This window comes from Nicotiana tabacum, chromosome 12 (genome assembly GCF_000715075.1).
Source record: "Nicotiana tabacum cultivar K326 chromosome 12, ASM71507v2, whole genome shotgun sequence".
Taxonomy (NCBI): domain Eukaryota; kingdom Viridiplantae; phylum Streptophyta; class Magnoliopsida; order Solanales; family Solanaceae; genus Nicotiana; species Nicotiana tabacum.
The window spans coordinates 34,472,681-34,492,557 of NC_134091.1; the positions used below are offsets into that span (position 1 = coordinate 34,472,681).

The 19,877-nt window shown below is 35.5% G+C and overlaps 2 protein-coding genes and 1 long non-coding RNA gene across 5 annotated transcripts; 1 reads left to right on the plus strand and 2 right to left on the minus strand.

Annotated features, from left to right (window-relative positions):
- Positions 1 to 84: 84 nt before the first annotated feature.
- LOC107795195 (thylakoid lumenal 29 kDa protein, chloroplastic) lies at positions 85 to 4,694 on the plus strand. Of its 2 annotated transcripts, none has more exons than XM_075226338.1 (11): positions 85 to 365; positions 667 to 765; positions 1,204 to 1,288; positions 1,371 to 1,405; positions 1,515 to 1,580; positions 1,652 to 1,692; positions 2,058 to 2,188; positions 2,830 to 2,936; positions 3,661 to 3,798; positions 3,918 to 4,056; positions 4,331 to 4,694. In XM_075226338.1, the coding sequence occupies exons 1-11, from the start codon at positions 273 to 275 to the stop codon at positions 4,435 to 4,437; spliced, it is 1,041 nt and encodes a 346-aa protein (XP_075082439.1). In that variant the 5' UTR covers positions 85 to 272; the 3' UTR covers positions 4,438 to 4,694. The 2 variants fall into 2 exon arrangements, with proteins under 2 accessions (XP_075082439.1, XP_016473265.1); XM_016617779.2 differs by having other exon boundaries at positions 3,918 to 4,052; positions 4,327 to 4,694.
- A 1,604-nt stretch (positions 4,695 to 6,298) lies between these two features.
- LOC107795196 (serine--tRNA ligase, chloroplastic/mitochondrial) lies at positions 6,299 to 13,170 on the minus strand. Of its 2 annotated transcripts, none has more exons than XM_016617780.2 (10): positions 12,878 to 13,170; positions 12,650 to 12,798; positions 10,912 to 11,005; positions 10,686 to 10,834; positions 10,512 to 10,604; positions 9,350 to 9,529; positions 8,410 to 8,576; positions 7,675 to 7,809; positions 7,456 to 7,549; positions 6,299 to 6,741 (listed from the first exon to the last, which is right to left on the minus strand). In XM_016617780.2, the coding sequence occupies exons 1-10, from the start codon at positions 13,056 to 13,058 to the stop codon at positions 6,463 to 6,465; spliced, it is 1,521 nt and encodes a 506-aa protein (XP_016473266.1). In that variant the 5' UTR covers positions 13,059 to 13,170; the 3' UTR covers positions 6,299 to 6,462. The 2 variants fall into 2 exon arrangements, with proteins under 2 accessions (XP_016473266.1, XP_016473267.1); XM_016617781.2 differs by having other exon boundaries at positions 10,912 to 11,012; positions 12,878 to 13,092.
- Positions 13,171 to 15,877: 2,707 nt separating this feature from the next.
- LOC107795197 (uncharacterized) lies at positions 15,878 to 18,895 on the minus strand. The gene is made up of 2 exons (XR_012697259.1): positions 17,568 to 18,895; positions 15,878 to 16,447 (listed from the first exon to the last, which is right to left on the minus strand). It is a non-coding gene; the product is annotated as an uncharacterized LOC107795197 (long non-coding RNA).
- Between the last annotated feature and the right edge of the window lie 982 nt (positions 18,896 to 19,877).

The window sequence follows — 19,877 nt, forward strand, 5'->3', positions numbered from 1 at the left end:
CCTTGATCAAACCTCTTTGGCGAATGAGAAGAATTTGTGGTTCAAAAGCAAGATTTTGCTATTGGCCAGTTTTTTTTTTCCTTTAAATTGGGTCAGTGTAAATTCAATGCCATTGTTTGGATAGGATAACACAATTGTACAGAGCTCAAGATTTTGAAGACCCCACTGATCACGCTCACTATCCTCTCTCCTTCACTACTCTTTCCAACCATTCTTCTTCCCCTACAATATTGCACAGCAACAGAATCTTGTGGAATAGCAAGAAAGAAGGAATGGTCTCTTTTTCTTCAACACTTCCATCTTTGGTTTCACTGATTCCTTCACCATCTTCCATTGCCAATGCCTCCAGATACCCTCCTCAAGCTGTAAAAGCCACCTCCTTTTTTCTTAGTTCTTTCTCTTCTCTTCTGTAACATGCTATACTTATATGCATCTTTTCCTTGAAATGTTAATTGGGTTTTAACAATCTTTACTTACATGTCATCCATGATCACTTCCATTTGTTATTGCCACTTACATAATAAAGAATGTAACTTTCAGCTTATTTTTATTAGTAGAATTCATGGGTTGGGCAGAATTTGTACCAAGTGAATTTAGTTTTTCTCCAGAATGGCATTGGCTTTATACTGGATGTTCTTGATTTTCTTTTTTTTATGAAAATCTCAGGGTATGATTTGTTGCAAGTTTGGACCAGAGCTTAACAATGAGGATCGTTGCTTTCGTAGACGTGATGTTCTTCACTCCTTTGGAGCAGCAGTAGGGATGGTGAGTTCATTGTTTCAGTTTAAGCAGGATTGCTGAGTTGGGAGAATTTAATGAGTTAAACTTCAACAATGTAGTATAGTCCCAATCATCCAATATGCATCTTGAGCACTTACATTGTGTCTAATATTTTCACATTAACTGTTAATAGAAGAAATGAATTAACTTCAACAATGTTGAGTAGCTAAGAACTCATTCATTTTAGTAAAAAAGCATTTTTCTTTCAGTAAAAGGAAAATATTTATACACAGATAACTCTCAAAGTAAACAAGTAAGCTAGATGGAAAATTGAACAAAGAGGGATAAAGTCAATGCGGACCACGTATTCAAATGCATATGCACTAATAAATTTTACTACAAATTTACATTGTGGACTGATATCTCAGCTAACCAAATAAGAGTGTTGAGATGATGATTACTTTCAGCTGTAATTTTTGTTAGGACTTGATAGCAAGATCCAGCTCGTTCGTTGAAGTAGCTAATGCTGCTGATCTGATACAACGCAGACAGCGTTCAGAGTTTCAATGTAAGTCTTCATTTTCTTCTCAAAAGCAAACTTGGCATGCTTCATTTTACTGAACTGGAATTCCTTTTTCTTTGATTTACAGCAAAGATCAAGGGAATTCTTTATGAAGCTATAAAGGTGAATTCTCAATAAGTGGTGTTAATTACTCAAGTCTCAAGTAGTCAAGTTGAACATGCAAATTATGAAAGTTCTCTTTACCAACTTCTTTTCTTTTGGTTTGTTGCAGGGAAATCCAGATATCGTTCCATCCATACTAACGTTAGCACTTAATGATATCATGACTTATGATAAGGTCAGACCATTATCTCCTGTACTTTGAGTGACTAAAGTAATAGACTTGTGTAATTGAGAAAAATTTTGCAGGCAACAAAATCTGGGGGTCCCAATGGATCAATACGTTTCAGGTACTTTTTTTCGTCGACCTATTGCTTTGGATAAAGCATTACACTCCCACGAAATCAAGTGAAAAATATCATATTGTATCTCTTTTTGTTTAAGTTAAAACCAGATAAAAGACACTGGTCATGTTTTCTTCAGTCCAAAGATACTTGAATTCTTAGTTAGATCTCAGGACTGCTATTATCATAGACTCAAAGTGGATGGAAATGCTAAGATATATGAACTGTGTTCGTTAGCTCGGGTGAATATCTGGCATCAAATTTCCTACTATAGGATGAAATCTCACTTTTTATTGAAAGTTAATTCATCATTGAGATATTGTTACCTTGACTTTTATACATCTTTCTTGTACCTTATTCCTTGTGTGAAGCTCAGAGATCAGCAGACCAGAAAATAAGGGGCTTGCTGCTGCTATGAATTTGTTGGAGGAATCAAAAAAGGAGATAGATTCAGATTCCAAAGGTGGACCCATCTCATATGCAGATCTCATCCAGTTAGCTGGTAAGGAATTTTAGATGCTAGTTTGTTATGAGTTTGATAGCAGAGGCGGAGTCAGGATTTTAACTTTATGGCTTCTAGATCTTACGATGTTGTTTTATTTCTATGGTTTCTGTTGCTGGTACTGATATAGTGTCTCTTTTCGTCTTCTTGAGTCGAGCGTCTATCGGAAACAACCTCTCTACTCCCTCGGGGTAGGGGTAAGGTCTGGTACATACTACCCTCCCCACTTGTGGGATTTTACTGGGTAGTTGTTGTTGTTGTTGTTGTTGGATTCTGGATTTTAAAACGACCGCTAAAACACCTATAACTGGGTTCTAAATTTTATATTTGTACACATTTAATGAATTTCTTAGCATAGATACACTATTTGAGCAAAAGTTAATTGGTTCAGCCGAACTCGTATTCGAGCTTCTAGCTCGGTCAAAATTTAAAAATTTATTGTAACAGTCAAAGGCTAACTCAGTCGTCCAAGATAAACTGTACGCTACATTACAAAAACTACAGAAGGAAACACTATGAATATCATAAGCCTAAGACAGTTAACTTCAGAAAAATATTTTGAATGTTATAAGCTTCTCAGTTAACTTTAACACCTTATTATGGTTCAAATTTCCTCATTCAGTTTTCTTTGCTTGATGCAGCACAAAGTGCAGTCAAATCAACCTTTCTCGCTTCTGCAATTCGCAAATGTGGTGGTAATGTAGAGAAGGGATCTTTGTTATACAGTGCATACGGTTCTAACGGACAGGTTATTTTTCTTATGATGACATCAAGTTTACTGATTAGCGGACAAGCATATACCCCTGAATTCCAAATTTTCATGTCATGAGAAGCACGGATTTCTTTTCTGTTTATGGTTTTATTGTCCTAAAGTTTCCATTTTGAGAAGATAAAACAAGATAAACGGGGGAAAATGGGAAAAGAAAAAGGCAAGAGAGAGAGAGAAAAGGAGACCTTGAACACAAGTAGAGGAGAGGTTAACAAAAGACTGATCAGCTAATTTATCTTTCTTTCCCCATCTGAATATTGTGTGGTACACTTCAGCCAGTTTTTTCTGTTATCTATAGTTACAATTAAATGTGGGGACGTGGACTCCACCTTGGCATTTTATTTGTTGGGTCCAGTGCCACTGTGGAAAGCATGTTAGGAATAGGGGCGAATTTGTTTACAATGCTAACGGTAGGGATAAATTTAGACGAAAAGTATAACGAAGGATAAATGTAAACTGTTTTCAATAGTAAGGGTAAATCTTGCCCTTTTCCCTTAAATGTGACCTCTATCCCGTGATTTGTGAACGTCACTTGGAAAACGACTCTGACTCTGAGCAGATAAATGAAGAGAAATGCTAATCATTTAGTACTTGTATGGTTATTCGATTAAGCAGTTGCTTCAGATTATTTATCCAAGAAAAAAAAAGAAGCTTTTGCTTCAGATTGTTCATTTGTTTGTGTAATATTTCCCTCTACACACAGTGGGGCCTATTTGATAGGCAATTTGGGAGGTCAGATGCACAGGAGCCTGATCCAGAGGGAAGGGTGCCTCAGTGGGATAAAGCAAGTGTGCAAGAAATGAAAGACAAGTTCAAAGCTGTTGGCTTTGGCCCTCGTCAGGTAAAAATATACATGTAGTTATTTGGGACAGTAACATCTTTTGGTTCGTCCACAATATGCTTGCTCATAGTGAACGAATGAGCACAAACAACTAACTATAATTTTCAATTTCTGCACAGCTAGCAGTAATGTCTGCATTCATAGGTCCTGATCAAGATGCAACAGAGGCCCTACTCGCCAACGACCCAGAAGTTCTTCCGTGGGTTCAGAAGTACCAAAGGAGCAGGGAAACAGTTTCTCGAACTGATTATGAGGCTAGTATATGCTCTCCTAGTAATTGTCTAAAGGACCTCTATAATAACTAAGGAAAATCACATTGGTAATTGAAAATAAGAGACTTTCTATATTTGTTAAACTTCAAAAAGTCGTATTAGAGCTATTATCTACCTGAAATATTTGAACAAAGAAGTGCTAGTGAGACCTCTTCTCTATCTCCCTTTCCGTTTGTTTTCTATGTCAACCTGTAGTTGTAAAATGTTAAATTATTTGCCTAACGCTAAAACTAACAGTGGATATGTCTAATTTCAGGTAGACTTGATTACTACTCTCACAAAATTAAGCTGCTTGGGACAACAAATAAACTATGAGGCATATAGTTATCCTGTCCAGAAAATTGATGTTACCAAACTCAAGTTGTAGAAAGGTGGCAGCTGAGGTTTTTGCACTATGAATGCACTGAGCACAACGCAGAAACATATGCTTACAGGTCTACACATTTTAACTGAGAGGTTTAGGAGGCAGATTTTTTTCCGTGCGAGGGGATAGAAACTGTTTACTTAGAATTGTATTTGCAATCAGATTTTCCCAATCACTGTAACATAAACAGGTGTGTTTCATCTGTACTTCTGTACAACTCTTCACGTTTTGTGTTTCAAGATCTTTCATGCTTCAACAAACTACATATTTGGTTACAAGGGCAATCCTATGTTGTGTTGGTCAACTTCTTTTTGGTTTTTTTCAATGCCTTTGCCCTGCACCACCTCAAAAAAATAAGAGGTCCCTTCTCAATTACCTTTAAATTGATACTTCGCACTGCCATAACACCACAATCCTCAACCCAGACTCAACACACGAGACGCAAGCATAAAATCACACCGCCCTAAGGCTCATAAGCCGCTGAATACTCTCTTAAATATCCCCAAAAGTACCACAAGCACGCGCTCACACAATCAACACCTCAGTGCTCAAGCTATAGTCAAACCCTGGCCTCGAGTCCTCCAGACTGGCCCAACATCAACACACAGAAACCACATCTCGCACCTCATCCAGGGAATCACAAGCCGTCGATGCACAACTGATACCGAGCGCCCATGTGCGCATACGAATGCGTGGAAGGAATTCAAGGAGTTATGTTTCAAGTTTAATCAATTCCGCACGATAGAATACAAGAAAGGGAAATTTTTCTAAGGGTTCTGCAGCCTCTTGAAGATAAGTACAGAAGTCTCCGTACCGATCCGCAAGACTAAAGTATGGGTTGCGTATTAAAATGTTGTGACTTTGAATCTGTCATGACCCAAAATCTAACCATGGTCGTGATGGCGCCTATCGTGTTACAAGGCAAGCCTATTTCCCAAAATATTACTACTAAACCGATTATAAGAATTTAATAAAATATTTCAACATTTAAATTTCTCATAAACTAATCAACTCTAAATATAATATAGAAAATACGGAAACGAGCCCCAAACATCGGAATTTCACTAAGTCATGAGCATCTAAAACTATGAACTAAGATATATAAGCTGTCTAACTGTCCAAAAGAAGAAATGACAAAAGGAGTAACAAGGTCCTATGGACGCTAGCAGCTACCTTGCAATCTCCACAGACAGTCGGCCTGAACTCAACGTTGCAACTACCTAACAAATCAATAAACTCACTTTACTGATAAAGCAGTATGAAGCAACTATCCTACGTCCAGGACTTTGGTGAAAACTACAAAAACTTAAGTTTTTTGGTGAAAATTTTTCTTCCACTCACAAAACTTCAAAACCTTTTTCAAATAAAATGCATGTCCAAACACAATTATAATTTCCAAAAATCATTTTTATCTATATTCAAACACTCTTTTTCCATGTTTCAATTAAATCTATAACCAAACGCTAGCTAATTAGTAGAAAATGTAGAGGGACGCCTCCATTATCTTCCAAGTTTCGAAGCTGAAAACAACTAATCTCTCGGTTATTTTAGAAAAGATTATGAATCATCTATCCCTCAGAAAGCAGTTGCGGGAGATTGGATTGATGTGTGTGTCCAACTTACGATCAATATTTACTTCCACGGCAAGGTATGACCTTTCTCATCTATAGTTTCAGTCGACAGTAGATTATTTACCGACACTAATCTGATTACTGCAGTTCCGTAATTAGACATCACGATCTAAAGCAACAGTACAACCGAGCTTCACCATAATTTTTAGGTTTCGATTACTATCTACAAGGTACAACGTAGATAGTTGCACATAGTAGAGTCAACAAACTCAAAAGAAGCAGCAAATATGCCATTTACAATGATAACGAATAATCAACTTTTATATCAACTTTGCTCATCTTAAACGTCTGTCCAATGTGCTGCCGAACTGAACACTTGAAAACTTTCTAAAACGATGACAGGGAAAAATAATTATGATGCAGACAACAGTATCTAATTTCAAATTCGCTTCCTGTTTTAGTTCTGTATATGTTTTGGTTTAATAATGTGAAGCCCACCCATGAAAGGCCTCAATGGCTCTGGTATAATAACTGAGCCATCTTCTTGCTGGAAATTCTCAAGCAAGCACACTATCATTCGCGGAACTGCACATGCTGTAGCATTTAATGTGTGAACGAACTGTGTTGGAGCTGAGTTTTTACCCTTTTTAGGACTTGATGACGCTGATGGTTCAGGGCGATACCTAATTCCCAGCCGGCGGCTTTGATAATCTGTACAATTTGATGCACTTGATATCTGTTAAATAAAGAACATAACAGATTAGAATATTGTTAGAAGAATATTGTTAGAATCAAGTTAAGGCAAGAGCAGTGATTCATTTGTTCTAGTTTCGTTCGACCCTTCAGCTCTTTCAAACAATTATATACTTTGAGGGTGTTTGACTAAGCTTATAAGCTGGTCAAACTAGCTTATAAACACATTTTGGCTTATCTGGGCATTTGGTAAATATCCAAAGTGCTTATAAGCTAAAATCAGTCATAAGTTGGTCACCCCCAGCTTATGGCTTTTTAGCTTATAAGCAGTTTTAATTTGACCAAAACTTTTACTAGTTTATCCTTAATAATATTTTTTAATTCACAAAATATTTTTCCCAAAATAAATTTTCTAACTTTCCCTTCATTCCATATTCGTTGTTCATCTTTTTCTTTACAAAGAAACTTTTTAATTTATAATCTTTTGTAAAGTTTTTAAGGATATTTTTATCATTTTAACAAAATAACAGTTTATCAGCACTTTTCTACCAAACACATCAATTACTTATTATTAGTTTCAGCACATGTATCCAAACACGTAAATGCTTATTTAAAAAATCAGTTTCAGCACTTCAAGCTTATCAGCTATCTAAAATCAGTTTATCCAAAATACCCAAGGTTTGTAGAAACAATGGTCAGTGTCCGGTTTTCAGTTCCATGTGAAAAAAATAGTAATAGACTTGGTGTCATTGCTTACCTCACCATAACGGCCCAACCCTGGCATCCATGCCTCCACATCAAACTTACGATAAGCTGGTGCACCTAGATCCTGGGTTGCCATGTCCAATGTCCTGCACATAGTATGATTTGGTTTTCAAAACAAATGGAGAAGAAAGGCAAGTGTATATTGGGTGCACAAACAAAAAGTCATCTAAACATGCATAATTGTTAGTGGATTTGGAATAATGATTCGCACTTGAAATGAAATCCTAGTGACGAGAAGAGGTCTTCTTCGATCTCAATGAGTTCTTCATGGTATGAATCACTCTCATCTGGTCGGCACAGTATGAACATTTCCACCTTGCTGAACTGGTGAACTCGATAAAGTCCCCTGCCACCAAAATATTTTGGATTAATTACTCAATGCAATGTAAGAAATATATGCATGAATGTGCCTGCACATATTATAATATTTTCAAAAGATCAGCAATCTTTTATGGGCAATCAGTGATGAAACTAGGAGCTAGAGGCACAAACGGCCACAAAACCCAAACACTTAAATAAAAAATGCATTTTAAGTGGGCTCATGCAAAAGTTTAATATATTTTTATTTTTTTATCAGTGATATAGTCTAAAATATTATCTACAATAGCCATCATATATTAGTTGCTGAACAACAGAAGATTAAAAAGAATAAGAGAGAAAAATAAAAGAATGAAAGAAGTCCAGAGTGACTGACCTTGTTGCAGCGCCTAATCAGTGATGAAACTAGGAGCTAGAGGCACAAACGGCCACAAAACCCAAACACTTAAATAAAAAATGCATTTTAAGTGGGCTCATGCAAAAGTTTAATATATTTTTATTTTTTTATCAGTGATATAGTCTAAAATATTATCTAGAATAGCCATCATATATTAGTTGCTGAACAACAGAAGATTAAAAAGAATAAGAGAGAAAAATAAAAGAATGAAAGAAGTCCAGAGTGACTGACCTTGTTGCAGCGCCTGCAGCACCAGCCTCAGTCCGAAAGCAGTGTGAGAAAGCCACATATTTCAATGGCAATGAAGACTCGGAAAGAATGGAATCCATGTGTATTCCACCTACTGGAATCTCAGCGGTTCCAATCAGGCACTGGTCACTATTTTCAATGGAGTAAACCTGCCAGTGGTGTGGTAAAAATATCGCTGATCAGCCTAAACCAATTTAGCTGAGACAGATAGCCCCCTCCCCTTCCGACAAAACAAAAAAAGTGGGGAAAATAACCGGAAAACCTAGGGAAAACAACGATAAACATAATCAAGAAGGAACAAGAAAAGCTAAAACATGCATACTTTATATGCAGATGTATTAATTGAATTCAAAGCTAGCTCAAGTTAAGGCAAGAGCAGTGATTTATATTCATCAATACAACAAAAATGATTCACCTAAAGAGCTAGCTTTGAATTCAATTAATACATCTGCATATCAAATTAAACCCAGAGTATGGGGGAAAAGAAGTCTCTATATTCGAAAACAATATTTTCTTTAAGGTCATTGAACTCTTCAGTTTTAGTAAGAAACCAAGATTGCATTGGTATTCCTAGACTTGGCATGACATTGTTGACAGCTCTTCTAAAATAAGTTGATACTGTTGTCAGTTTAGTCATTAAATAGAACCTAGACAGTATGAGTAATCTCAGAGGCACGGTGTGGTAATAAGAATCGACATTACCAGAATCGACACTACCATCAAAAATCAGTTCAGAAGAAATACTGGAAGATAGGATAGTTATATGGCTCACTATGGTTATGTCTGATTCTCAAACACAGTGATAACACCTATCCCTCCGACAAAATGGCAAAGTTAACAAACAGAACTAAGGAAGATAAAAATGATATATCAAGGATCATAATCAAAGTCAACAAAATAGCATCAGTAAAGAAAGACAAACCTGAGTGTTTGCTCCACGGGGTTGAAATCCACATTTTTCCACCACAGATGACCGAACGATCTCTGGGGTAGTCAGAGGTGTAAAGCCTCGTTTCATGGCTTCTGAAACTGCCCAGTTTACAAGAGCCATCTCTAGAATAACTGCTTCATTCTTCAAGTAATAGAATTTGGACCCACTGACCTGAAAAACATATATTTAACTGATCCATGAATGCACACTAAACTAACCTCTCCATCTCCTGAAAGTAAGAACTGATAGCAGGCCAATTTTCCTCTTCAGAGACACACACAATCATGTGCCTTCGATCTCTGAAAGTGAGTAATCTAACAATAAAGGAAGTAGAGGAAGTCTATATGTACAAACAGCAAACAGAATCTACTACCAGTTTAGTATAGACTGCTTTAAGGCCAACAGTTGTGACACAAGGTGGGAAACTAATACACCCTCTGTCCCATAACGTGACGGAGTTTGATCCTACACGGAGTTCAAGAAAAAAAGGAAGCCTTTTGATAAATGAACTAAAAATGTGCACAGTATCGCCCCCAAGGCCTAGCTCAAGTGGCAAAGGGTGGTGGATTTGTGTCTTAGGTCACAGGTTCAAGCCCCCACACCATGCAAAGCAAAGCCTGGTATTTAAGTGGAGAAGGGTAGAGGGGCGGGTCCATTATCCACCGAGTTTCGAAGGCTGCGGTTGGTCCAAAGGATCGGCCCCAGACGGATTTCTCGGTCATCAAAAAAAAATATGTGCACAGTTTCAAAACTGCCCTTACTACTAACAATCAAATAAGAGGTGGTAAGAGCTCCACGCCTCTCTTTATCTTCTCTCTCATAACTATCAATCAACTTTTTATATCAAGTAGGGTCCCAAAACTTAATGTTAGTAAGGGTAAAATAGAGATGTTAAGACTAAATAGTTTCCAAATTTAAAAAAAAAATGTATCAATCTTTTTGGAACAAACTTAAAAGGAGAAGTGCCGCATAAAATGAGACAAAGGAGTAGCAAGAAAGATATTTGCAAGAACATGGTTCAGTATTCCAGGGTAACATGGTGAGAAAGAGACAGATTCTTTGAAAAACAAAATCGAAAGTTATTGATAATACACCACAGTTGCTAAGTTAGTTCTAGGGTTATCAATTAAATACCTTAGTTCAGAAAGAATACCTCAGCAGCAGCGTCAAAATCAAACAAATCTAGCTCTTTTCCCAGCTGGACGTGGTCTTTAACAGCAAAGCTTAACTCTACAGGTTTACCAACCTATGAAAGATGAGGAAGATAAATGAGGAGAATGCAGAGCAATACGAGACCAATATGTCTGCATATATCAAACCAGAATACCATTTTCCTGACTGTTGAAGAATCTTCCCCTCCAACTGGAACATCTGGATGTGTCATATTAGGTACCGATTGTGCTTCTTGCTGCAGCTCATCTGTAAGTTTGAGCAAGTCTTCTTCCAAAGTCACAAGTGCTTCCTTCAAATTCTTTCCTGAAGAAAATACAATATACACAATCAATATTCCTGCCACCTAAAGCTTCCAGTTAGAAATAGAATAAGAAACCCACCTTCTTCTATGAGCTTCTGGCGCTCTGAGGGTTCCAGCTTTCCTTTCATCTTGTTAGCAACTACATTTCTCTCAGCTCGTAGCCTTTCCACTTCCTGCTATCTGTGAGTAACAATTAGCTAAAATTGAGAAGAAACCAGCTCCATAGAACTCATCCGAGCATGTGAATGTATTACTTCTATGATTCAATCAAAGCTCTAGCGTCTAAGGATGCAACACAAAGCACTAAAAAACTTTGCAGTAATCAAGACAATGCTAATTTGCAGAAACTCAGCTGCTCTTTTCATGCATCAATTATACTTCACAAATTTGGTACCATTTGCAAAAGAGAGGCCAAGATGACAAAAGGAAGAAATATCTATAGACAGGACCATATCTGAGTACTTTGACCTTTTTTCTTTAAGTGATTTAACTTCTAATCTGCTTTAATTATGGATACTTCCCATAACTTATTTAATTTTCCTCTTTTATCTTCTAAAAATATCCACCTCATACCAGGGCATGCCACTTGGCCAAGCAAGCATTTGATGAAGCTATTGCTGAGCTTGATAGCCATAATGAAAAATCCTACAAGGACAGCACCCTTATCATGCAGCTCCTAAGGGATAATCTCACTTTGTGGACCTCAGACCTAAGAGGGAGGTATTTCTAATAGGATGCTTCAATCTTTTCTAAGTTAATTCCCTTCATTATGGTTCAATGACGATTATGATCTAGATTTAAATGGCTGTTGCATTTGGAAAATAGGGGAGAACCTGTTGCTTTGGCAATTAAAATTAGCATCTCTTATGCTACCTGGATCCATGAATTAATTACTAGAATGCAATATATTGATTCGACTTAAAGGGATATATGATGAGGGAATAAATAAAATGAGTGCTCCTTTTGAATCTTCATCAACAAATAGGATTTATCGGCTCATCCTTTTTCCAGAACAAATTAAACATAAAGATGTAAAAGATTTACCGATTTGGAAAAGATGTTGACTAGCGATAATTTTGACAGGTGAACATTCTAAAGGTGATGAGCATCAAGGGGAGGTATGATTTCTAACAATTCACTTAAATCTCTCTTATATCTGGTTTGTGAAGCTTTTCCATGTGGAGATGTTTACTACTTGTGTACTAACTAATGGGTCATGGGAATAACTCTAAGTAGAATTCTCAGCCAAGTGAGGTTCCGATGTCAAAATGCTGAAGCGTGGCTTCTTAGTTGTGCTGTACAATTGTGTACTTTCTGGCTGTAATTTTGCATAGGCTTTCAGGCATAAAGCATAAGGCAGAACCAATTGACCAATTCATTACTCTGGAAATATGTAGATTCAGAGTGTCTTTAACAATGTAATGTTCATGAAAGTATTTTACCATTTTTTCTCTTCTAAAATACCATTAGTTAGTGTGGAAGCCTGCCATGTCACATTAATACACCATTTTTGCTCTTTTTTGTGTCTTTGCAGAACTAGCTGACGTTTTAAAGGAGAGAAATATTTGTGATGCTGGCTCAGAATAACATTTTCCACTAATTCCATTATAATATGTGTGTGTGTTCCTGTAAATGTTAAGTGCTTGCGAAGATCATACAATGATGCAGTAGCTAATGCTCAGAATTCTTTAGCTAAAAGGTAGACTCTTGTTACATTTCCAAGTTAACTACAGTATTAGCAGTGATAACAGACATGGAAATTGAAAGCTTGAGACTTTATAGCCAAAAGAGTGAAGAAATTGAGATAGAAAATTGACCTTCTGAACATTGAGCAACTTGTCATAGAGCTCAAGCACAAGCTCCAGATTAGCACTGGATTTCCTATTCGCAATATTATCCGCAACTGCCTCCTTATTATCCCTTATCCACTTGAAATCTATTGCCGCTTTCCATTGAGGCTTCACCACTACAATTACCACCACAATATTACTTTTACTATAAATGATAAATAAATAAATAAAGTTTCCGAGCATCACTAAGCTGACCTTTACTATCGTCTGTGGCGGAGGTGGCGGCAGTTTGGACGGCGGAGGCAGAAAGAGGTCTAACGACGAGAGGGAGCAGAGGCCTTGGATAGTAAGGCGTTAGACGAAATGTTAGGGTTTTGGAGAAAGTTTTGAGGGAATAGAAGGAGGTTGCGCTGCGGCAGCAATGGAGTAGTACCATAGCTCTCCACTTTCTGCTTCTTTTCGTCGTATCGTTTTGGTAAGGCGAAGGTGTGACTGGTTTGCTTTCGCTAACTTTATCCCCTTCTTTTAAGAAAATGACAAAAATAATCCTTATGTTTGAGCAGGTATAAGATTGTATCTTAAATATATTTCATATCAACTTTGGTCCTTTAAATTTATCAGCAATGACTACTTTGGATCTCTGTTGAATATCTAACAAACTCGTGCAGTTATATTTAACGAAAACTGTCAAAAAAAGAAGATCTGAAGAAAAGCACTAGGAAAGTCTCGTCAAATCACAAAAATTGCACCATACACCTCGACCGAAATAGCATAAATTTAATCTTAATAAATTATACCAGACATAAGATATAGACTAAAAATAGTAAAAACAGCAAATGCACATCTAAATGTGTATTCCCATTTAAAATATTATTCATAATTCATGTTAAATTTAACGGCCAACATTTGTTAACTATTTGACAAGGACAAAAAATGCATACTTTTGACGCACTTAAATGTCAAATTGATCTAAAATATATTTAATGGACTATTTTAAATCTACTCCTTAACGTGAGAGGCTCTTTTGTTATCTTCTTCCAGTTATTTCTTGGAAAAGAATATTCCATTAATGAAATAGTTTTATAAATAAATATAAAAAAACAACATAAATGTTTGAAAAGTTTTTGGAGAATATTGAGAAAAGATTTTGTGCAAAGAGAAATTTTTACTTGAATACTTTATCTTTTTGAGATTTTGACATTGTTAAATGAGTAAAAAAGCTAAAATTTCAGTGAAAGCCTAATCGTTTTCATTTAAAACTTTTCGCAAAGAAAAAAAGTACAACAAACATGTATTACAAATTTGAATAAAATTTCAAAAATCAGTACTATATGATTGTATCATATTAAGTTGCTTTTATTTGGATTTCACTTATTTTAGCTTGTTTTAGTTGTAGGTATATTTAAATGCGGGAATCGAATAAGTTATGTAGCAAAAAAATGAAAATAGAGCAAGAAACAAAGAAGTTTCAAGATAGCACGAAGTTCCACTTTCACATAGTAAACATTACGGAAGTAGAAAGTAAAGAAGGATTTGATCTACAATATCGAAACGTAAATTTAATTGAAAAACTCGTTGTAATGTCTTCTAGTCTCATTATTATTTTTTGGGTTGTGTTATTATCCTCCACGAAATAGATACATTGTAAAATCATCGCAAATACTCACATATCTTTTCTATTATGCTATCTTAAAATTTTGGGACTTATTCATAATAAGAACTCATGATTTGAAGGTACTATAATCGAATATTGAATTTGGAAAAAAATACTCTAGATTTGAACAAATAACAAGAATTATACTGCATGTTAATTACCCTTAACCATCACCTATGGCCTCACCCAATAACCTTAGGGGTCGTTTGGTTTGAATACCCGGGATAAGTTATGGTGGGATTAGTTATCCTGCTATTATTTTTTATTCACTGCTTAGTATGTTGTATTAAAAATGACATGCATTGCATAATTTCTAAGAAAAAGTTATTTGTTTACAAAAATACCCTCCGTCTTATTTAGCCTCCATCTTCTTGCTCCTTTATCCAATTGACATACGTCAATTTCCAATTTTTACATCAACAAGTATTAAATAATTTTTTGAGGATCTAGTTTTCAATTGTTTAAAATATATCTGATGATTTCTTCTTCTAAATCTTCTTCCTAACCTTAATCCATGTTTCCTTCAGATGTAAGATAGTTAATTACCATGTATAATACTACTGATTTCTTGGTCTTCTCAATTTTCATGGAATGTGTTGTGATTTAAAAAAAAATTCTACATCAGAGGTTCAAACCAAGATCCGCAAGTTGGCCAGAAAGACATAACCAAAACTATAAAATTTAGAGGCATCAAAAACATAGTTAAGCTAAAAAGAGAAATTGAAGAATTGTCATAGTAGTAATATAATTACATATGCACTTACATTTACACTATAGTTAAGCTATTTAATAGACATTAGTTACACAAAAAATATAGCATCCTCGTGCCCACTAGTCATAAACAAAAGAATATGAACATAACCCGAGGTATCAAAAATAGCACTGCAGTTTAACTTTAAAGTTGTTAGTCGAGCAAAAACTATCAAACTAGTGCTACCACATATACACAACTTTACCATACTTCAAAGTTTACCATTGACAACTATGAACATCATTGTTTGGCGTTCAAGTTCACCCATACGTAAAAATAATTTCATCTTTTTGATATCTTCACAGAGAATCATTATAGCTTTGATACGTTCTTGTACAGAGTACAACTCAAATAGAGGAGATTAAAGGATGGAATAAATTTCACCACGAATATCGGATATCGGATCGGTCACGATCCCCAATCTTATCAATCAAGGCACCCATTCTTTTATCTTGACTTTCAATAAAGTTTTTCATAACTTCTGTCATACCCTTAAGAAATGTCTCACTATAATCGTCCACAACCCTTTCTTTTCTTGCTTTTCTCTTTTTCATTGAAATTAGAAGAGGACCTATTAGTATTTCACCTTGTTTATGATTTTGTTGGAATCCTGCATGTTCATTTTCAGATGCTCTAGCATCTTCCTTTTCAGATGCTCCAGTAAAACTAGGTCCAGCATAAGTATTTTCAGTTTCTCCAGTATCACCACAAGAAGCATAAGTATTTCCAATATTACTTAGCATCACAAAAATAAAAATTCATACACTTTACACATAAAAAAGCATATGTATGGAAGTATAAAACTATCAGAAAAGAAACGCTAACTAAACATAAGTAATCTTCACAAAAATCAAAGTAAGTAACTATTTCTTATAATCACAAAAAACTGAAAGTTGATATTCCTTACAATCATACAAAAAACTAAAGAGAAAAATACCCAAACACCACAAAATATAATACAAGCATGGAACGTTTTGAAACGATCAATTGTTTAGACTTGCATTCCACATTGATTGAGCCAACTCACCCCTCCATGTGGTCCACTCCTCATGTGATTCAACAATATTAATGTTGTCATGTTGATACTCCACTTGTTCTTCCATATCAATGTCTAAGGGATCCACTTCCATCTCTCTACGAATAAAGTTGTGCATCAAACAACAAGCACTAATGATCATGTTATGAACCTTAACTGAGTACCACGAATAGCTTATAAGAATTCCCCAACGCCCTTTCAAGAGACCAAATGCTCTTTCTATAACATTACGAGCCCTAGCATGCTTCATATTGAAAAGCACTTCTCGACATCAAGGTGGCGGCTTGTCACCTTGCCAATCCCTTAACCAATATCTATACCCTCTGTAAGGTGAAAGAAAATCGTTTCCATTTGTATATCCTCCATCGCACAAATAATAATTTCCTATAATATAAACATAAAATTTAGTTACTTTTATGTAGCATTTTTTTGTGATATAACTGACTATATAACCATATGTATGGCATACTCCTCAGGGATTTTCAAACCATTCGTTCGCACTATAGCATCTCGTAATACACAATCATCGGCATTGTGACACTTCGGGCGTTGGATTGGGTTATGTATTGATGCATCATGGTAAGGTTGTCGCTTATTCTTCTAGACAACTAAGAAAGTACGAGAAAAATTACCCGACCCATGATTTAGAGTTAGCCGCGGTGATTCATGTACTAAAGATGTGGAGTCACTATTTGTATGGCATTCATGTTGATATATATATATATATATATATATATATATATATATATATATATATATATATATATGAGAGAGAGAGAGAGAGAGAGAGAGAGAGAGAGAGATCATAAGAGCCTTCAATATGTCTTCAAGCAAAAGGAATTGAATTTACGTCAGTGGCGATGATTGGAGCTACTGAAAGACTACGATGTTGATATTTTATACCATCCAAGGAAGGCGAATGTAGAAACCAATGCCCCCAGTTGTAGATCTATGGATAGCCTATCATATTTACAACTAGAGAAGAGTGAGATAGCCCATGATATTCATCAGCTAGCTAGTCTTGGGGTTCGATTACTGGATTCAGGTGATACTGGAGTTACTATTCAGGACATGACAACATCCTCTTTAGTAACTGAAGTGAAGGAACGTCAGTATGAGGATCATGTGCTAACTCATTACAGAGATACAACCCCCCAAAAGGAGAAGACATCATTTGAGATTACAGGAGATAGAGTCCTCAAATATCGAGGTCGATTATGTGTTATTAATGTGGCAGGGCTGCGCTAGCAAGTTATGGGGGAAATTCACTATTCTCGTTATTTTGTTCATCCAGGAGCAACGAAGATGTATCATGATATAAGGGAAATATACTGGTGGGGCGAAATGAAGAAGGATATAGCAGAGTTTGTTGCTCAGTGCCCTAATTGTCAGCAAGTTAAGATTGAGCATCATAGATTATCTCAAACTATTAATTTCTTTTCGTATGATTATATTTTTTTAGTTTTACATAAATTAATAGATGCTCAAAAGAAATTTCACATACCTTAAACCGTCTCCATTGATCTTCAATCTCATCTTCAAGCACTTGTTTGGGATTAACAAGCAACAATGGAGCTAGTCTGAGAACTGCTCTCAAGCATTCATTGAAAGCTTGACTTACGCTCCAACCCGAGCTAACATAGTCAACCTTAATTGATCTATTATTCTCATGATGAGCCAAGATATTTAAGAACATTGTTAACTTTTCACTACTTGACATATTTTTACTATCAGTTTAACCTCCAATTTTCTTAGTTAAGAGAACTAAAGTGTGAAAGGAATTTCTATCCATTCTTAACTTATCAATACATGCAATATCACTGTCATGTATGATACAATTCAAATGAGACATAATTTTAGGAATTCGAACACTCATACGATACCTAATCACATGCCTATTTCTATGCTGTCTTATTATAGAATGACCATAAATAGCCATGAAAAGAAATATAAACACAACAAGAAATTGTTGGCACAATATTTCTTTAAGGATAATAACGCATTCAATATCAGACATTAGTTGGTGATCCATAAGAAAACCTAATTTTGCCATTATAAAAATAAAAAAATTAATATACAAAATATTTCAATTAGAAAAAGAAATCTGTGAGCAAAAGTTTATAATTTTCAAGCACATAAAGAGAAACAAATGAACCTAACGAATATCTGGAAAGAGGCTAAACTAAGATTTCATCATCAACATAAAGAGAGAAGGGCTAATAAATGGCAGAGGACAATCCACAACTGTGATTTTCACATGTTACAGCTCTTTCACATATAACTAGTACTCTTTCATATATTTCAGCTCTTCCGACACTACATATTGAGTTTGAAAGGCTATGATTTTCCTCAATTATTTGCTAAATAAAATTCAGCAAAACAATTGCGTAGCATTCACAAAAGAGTTCAGATTTTTACTATTTTGGTAGAGAAGAGGACTGTACCCAAATTATGCAATAGGGAACTTATAAATGATAACAAGAAAGAATAAGAGAAATAGGTTTTGATAGAAGTTTTAACCTTGTGAGAAAAGCAAAATGGAAGATAATGTCAAAGTTGTTCTTCAATCACTACAACATAACTTCTGCATCCAAAGAAGAGAAGAAATCTTCCCGAAGAGCAGAGAAATTTGTAGCGGCGTTGCTTTACCAATGTTGGGTAAAGAATAGGAAAAGTAATGTAGAAAAAGGGTTTGGGGACCTTAGGGCTATTTTGGTGAATTTTGCTATTTTGTCGTGGGATAATAATCCCAACATTAATTATCCCACCTGATAGAGATAAACCTCATAGAGATAAATATAAGGTGGTATTAAATTTTTATACCACCACTAATTTTACGTATCCCTCGCACCAAACGATCCCTTATAGTATAACTATCACTCACAACCTCTTATGTCAATTATAACTATTACTAGCTATCACCTCGTAGCCATCACCATAAATATTGCTACTGCAATATTTAGAGTTTATTTGACCAAGCTACTAAAAATTACTTATTTTAAAAAATATTTTTGTTCAAAAGCACTTAAGTAGTGCTTTTTGTTCAAAAACTGCTTATTTTGAACAAATTATTTTTTCAAAATTACTTTTGTAAAATAACAATTTGTGTTTGGCCAATTTATTTCAAAAGTACTTTTTGCAAGCATATTATTTCTGGCCAATCTTTTCAAAGTACTTTAAATATCAAATTACCAAAAGGGCCGGTAAAGGTTCTGTAATGACCCGACCAATCGTTTTACTTTTTAAATTCGCGTTCCCCTAATTAAGACCCCCCATATGTACGTTTACTATTTTATGACTTGTGGTAAATGTTGGTTTTAGGTTTGGAAGGGTTCCGGTTGAAATCATAATACTTAGTTCCTTAATAGTGGCATATGATGGTCAAGTTTAACTTGAGTCAACATTTTGAGTAAACGACCTTGGAACCGAGATTTGATGGTTCCAATAAGTTTGTATGATGATTTTGGACTTGGACGTGTGTTCGGATCGGGTTTCGGGTGATGCGGGAGCGTTGCGACGCTTAATATTGAAAGTTGGTTTATTGAAAGTTTTCTAGTTCTTTAAATTTAGTTTGGAGTAAACTTTAGTGTTAACGAGGTCCGTTTGGGATTACGAGCTAGGAATAGGTCCCTATAGTGATTTATGACTTGTACGCAAAATTTGGTGTCATTCTGAGTAGTCTAACTATAATTCAGCGCGTTCGGAGCTAGTTGAGAAGTTAGAAGTTCATAAATTGATTCAATTTAGTTTTGGGGTGCGATTCTTAGTTTCGTTGTTGTTTTACGTGTTCTGAGAGTTCGAGCAGGTCCGTATG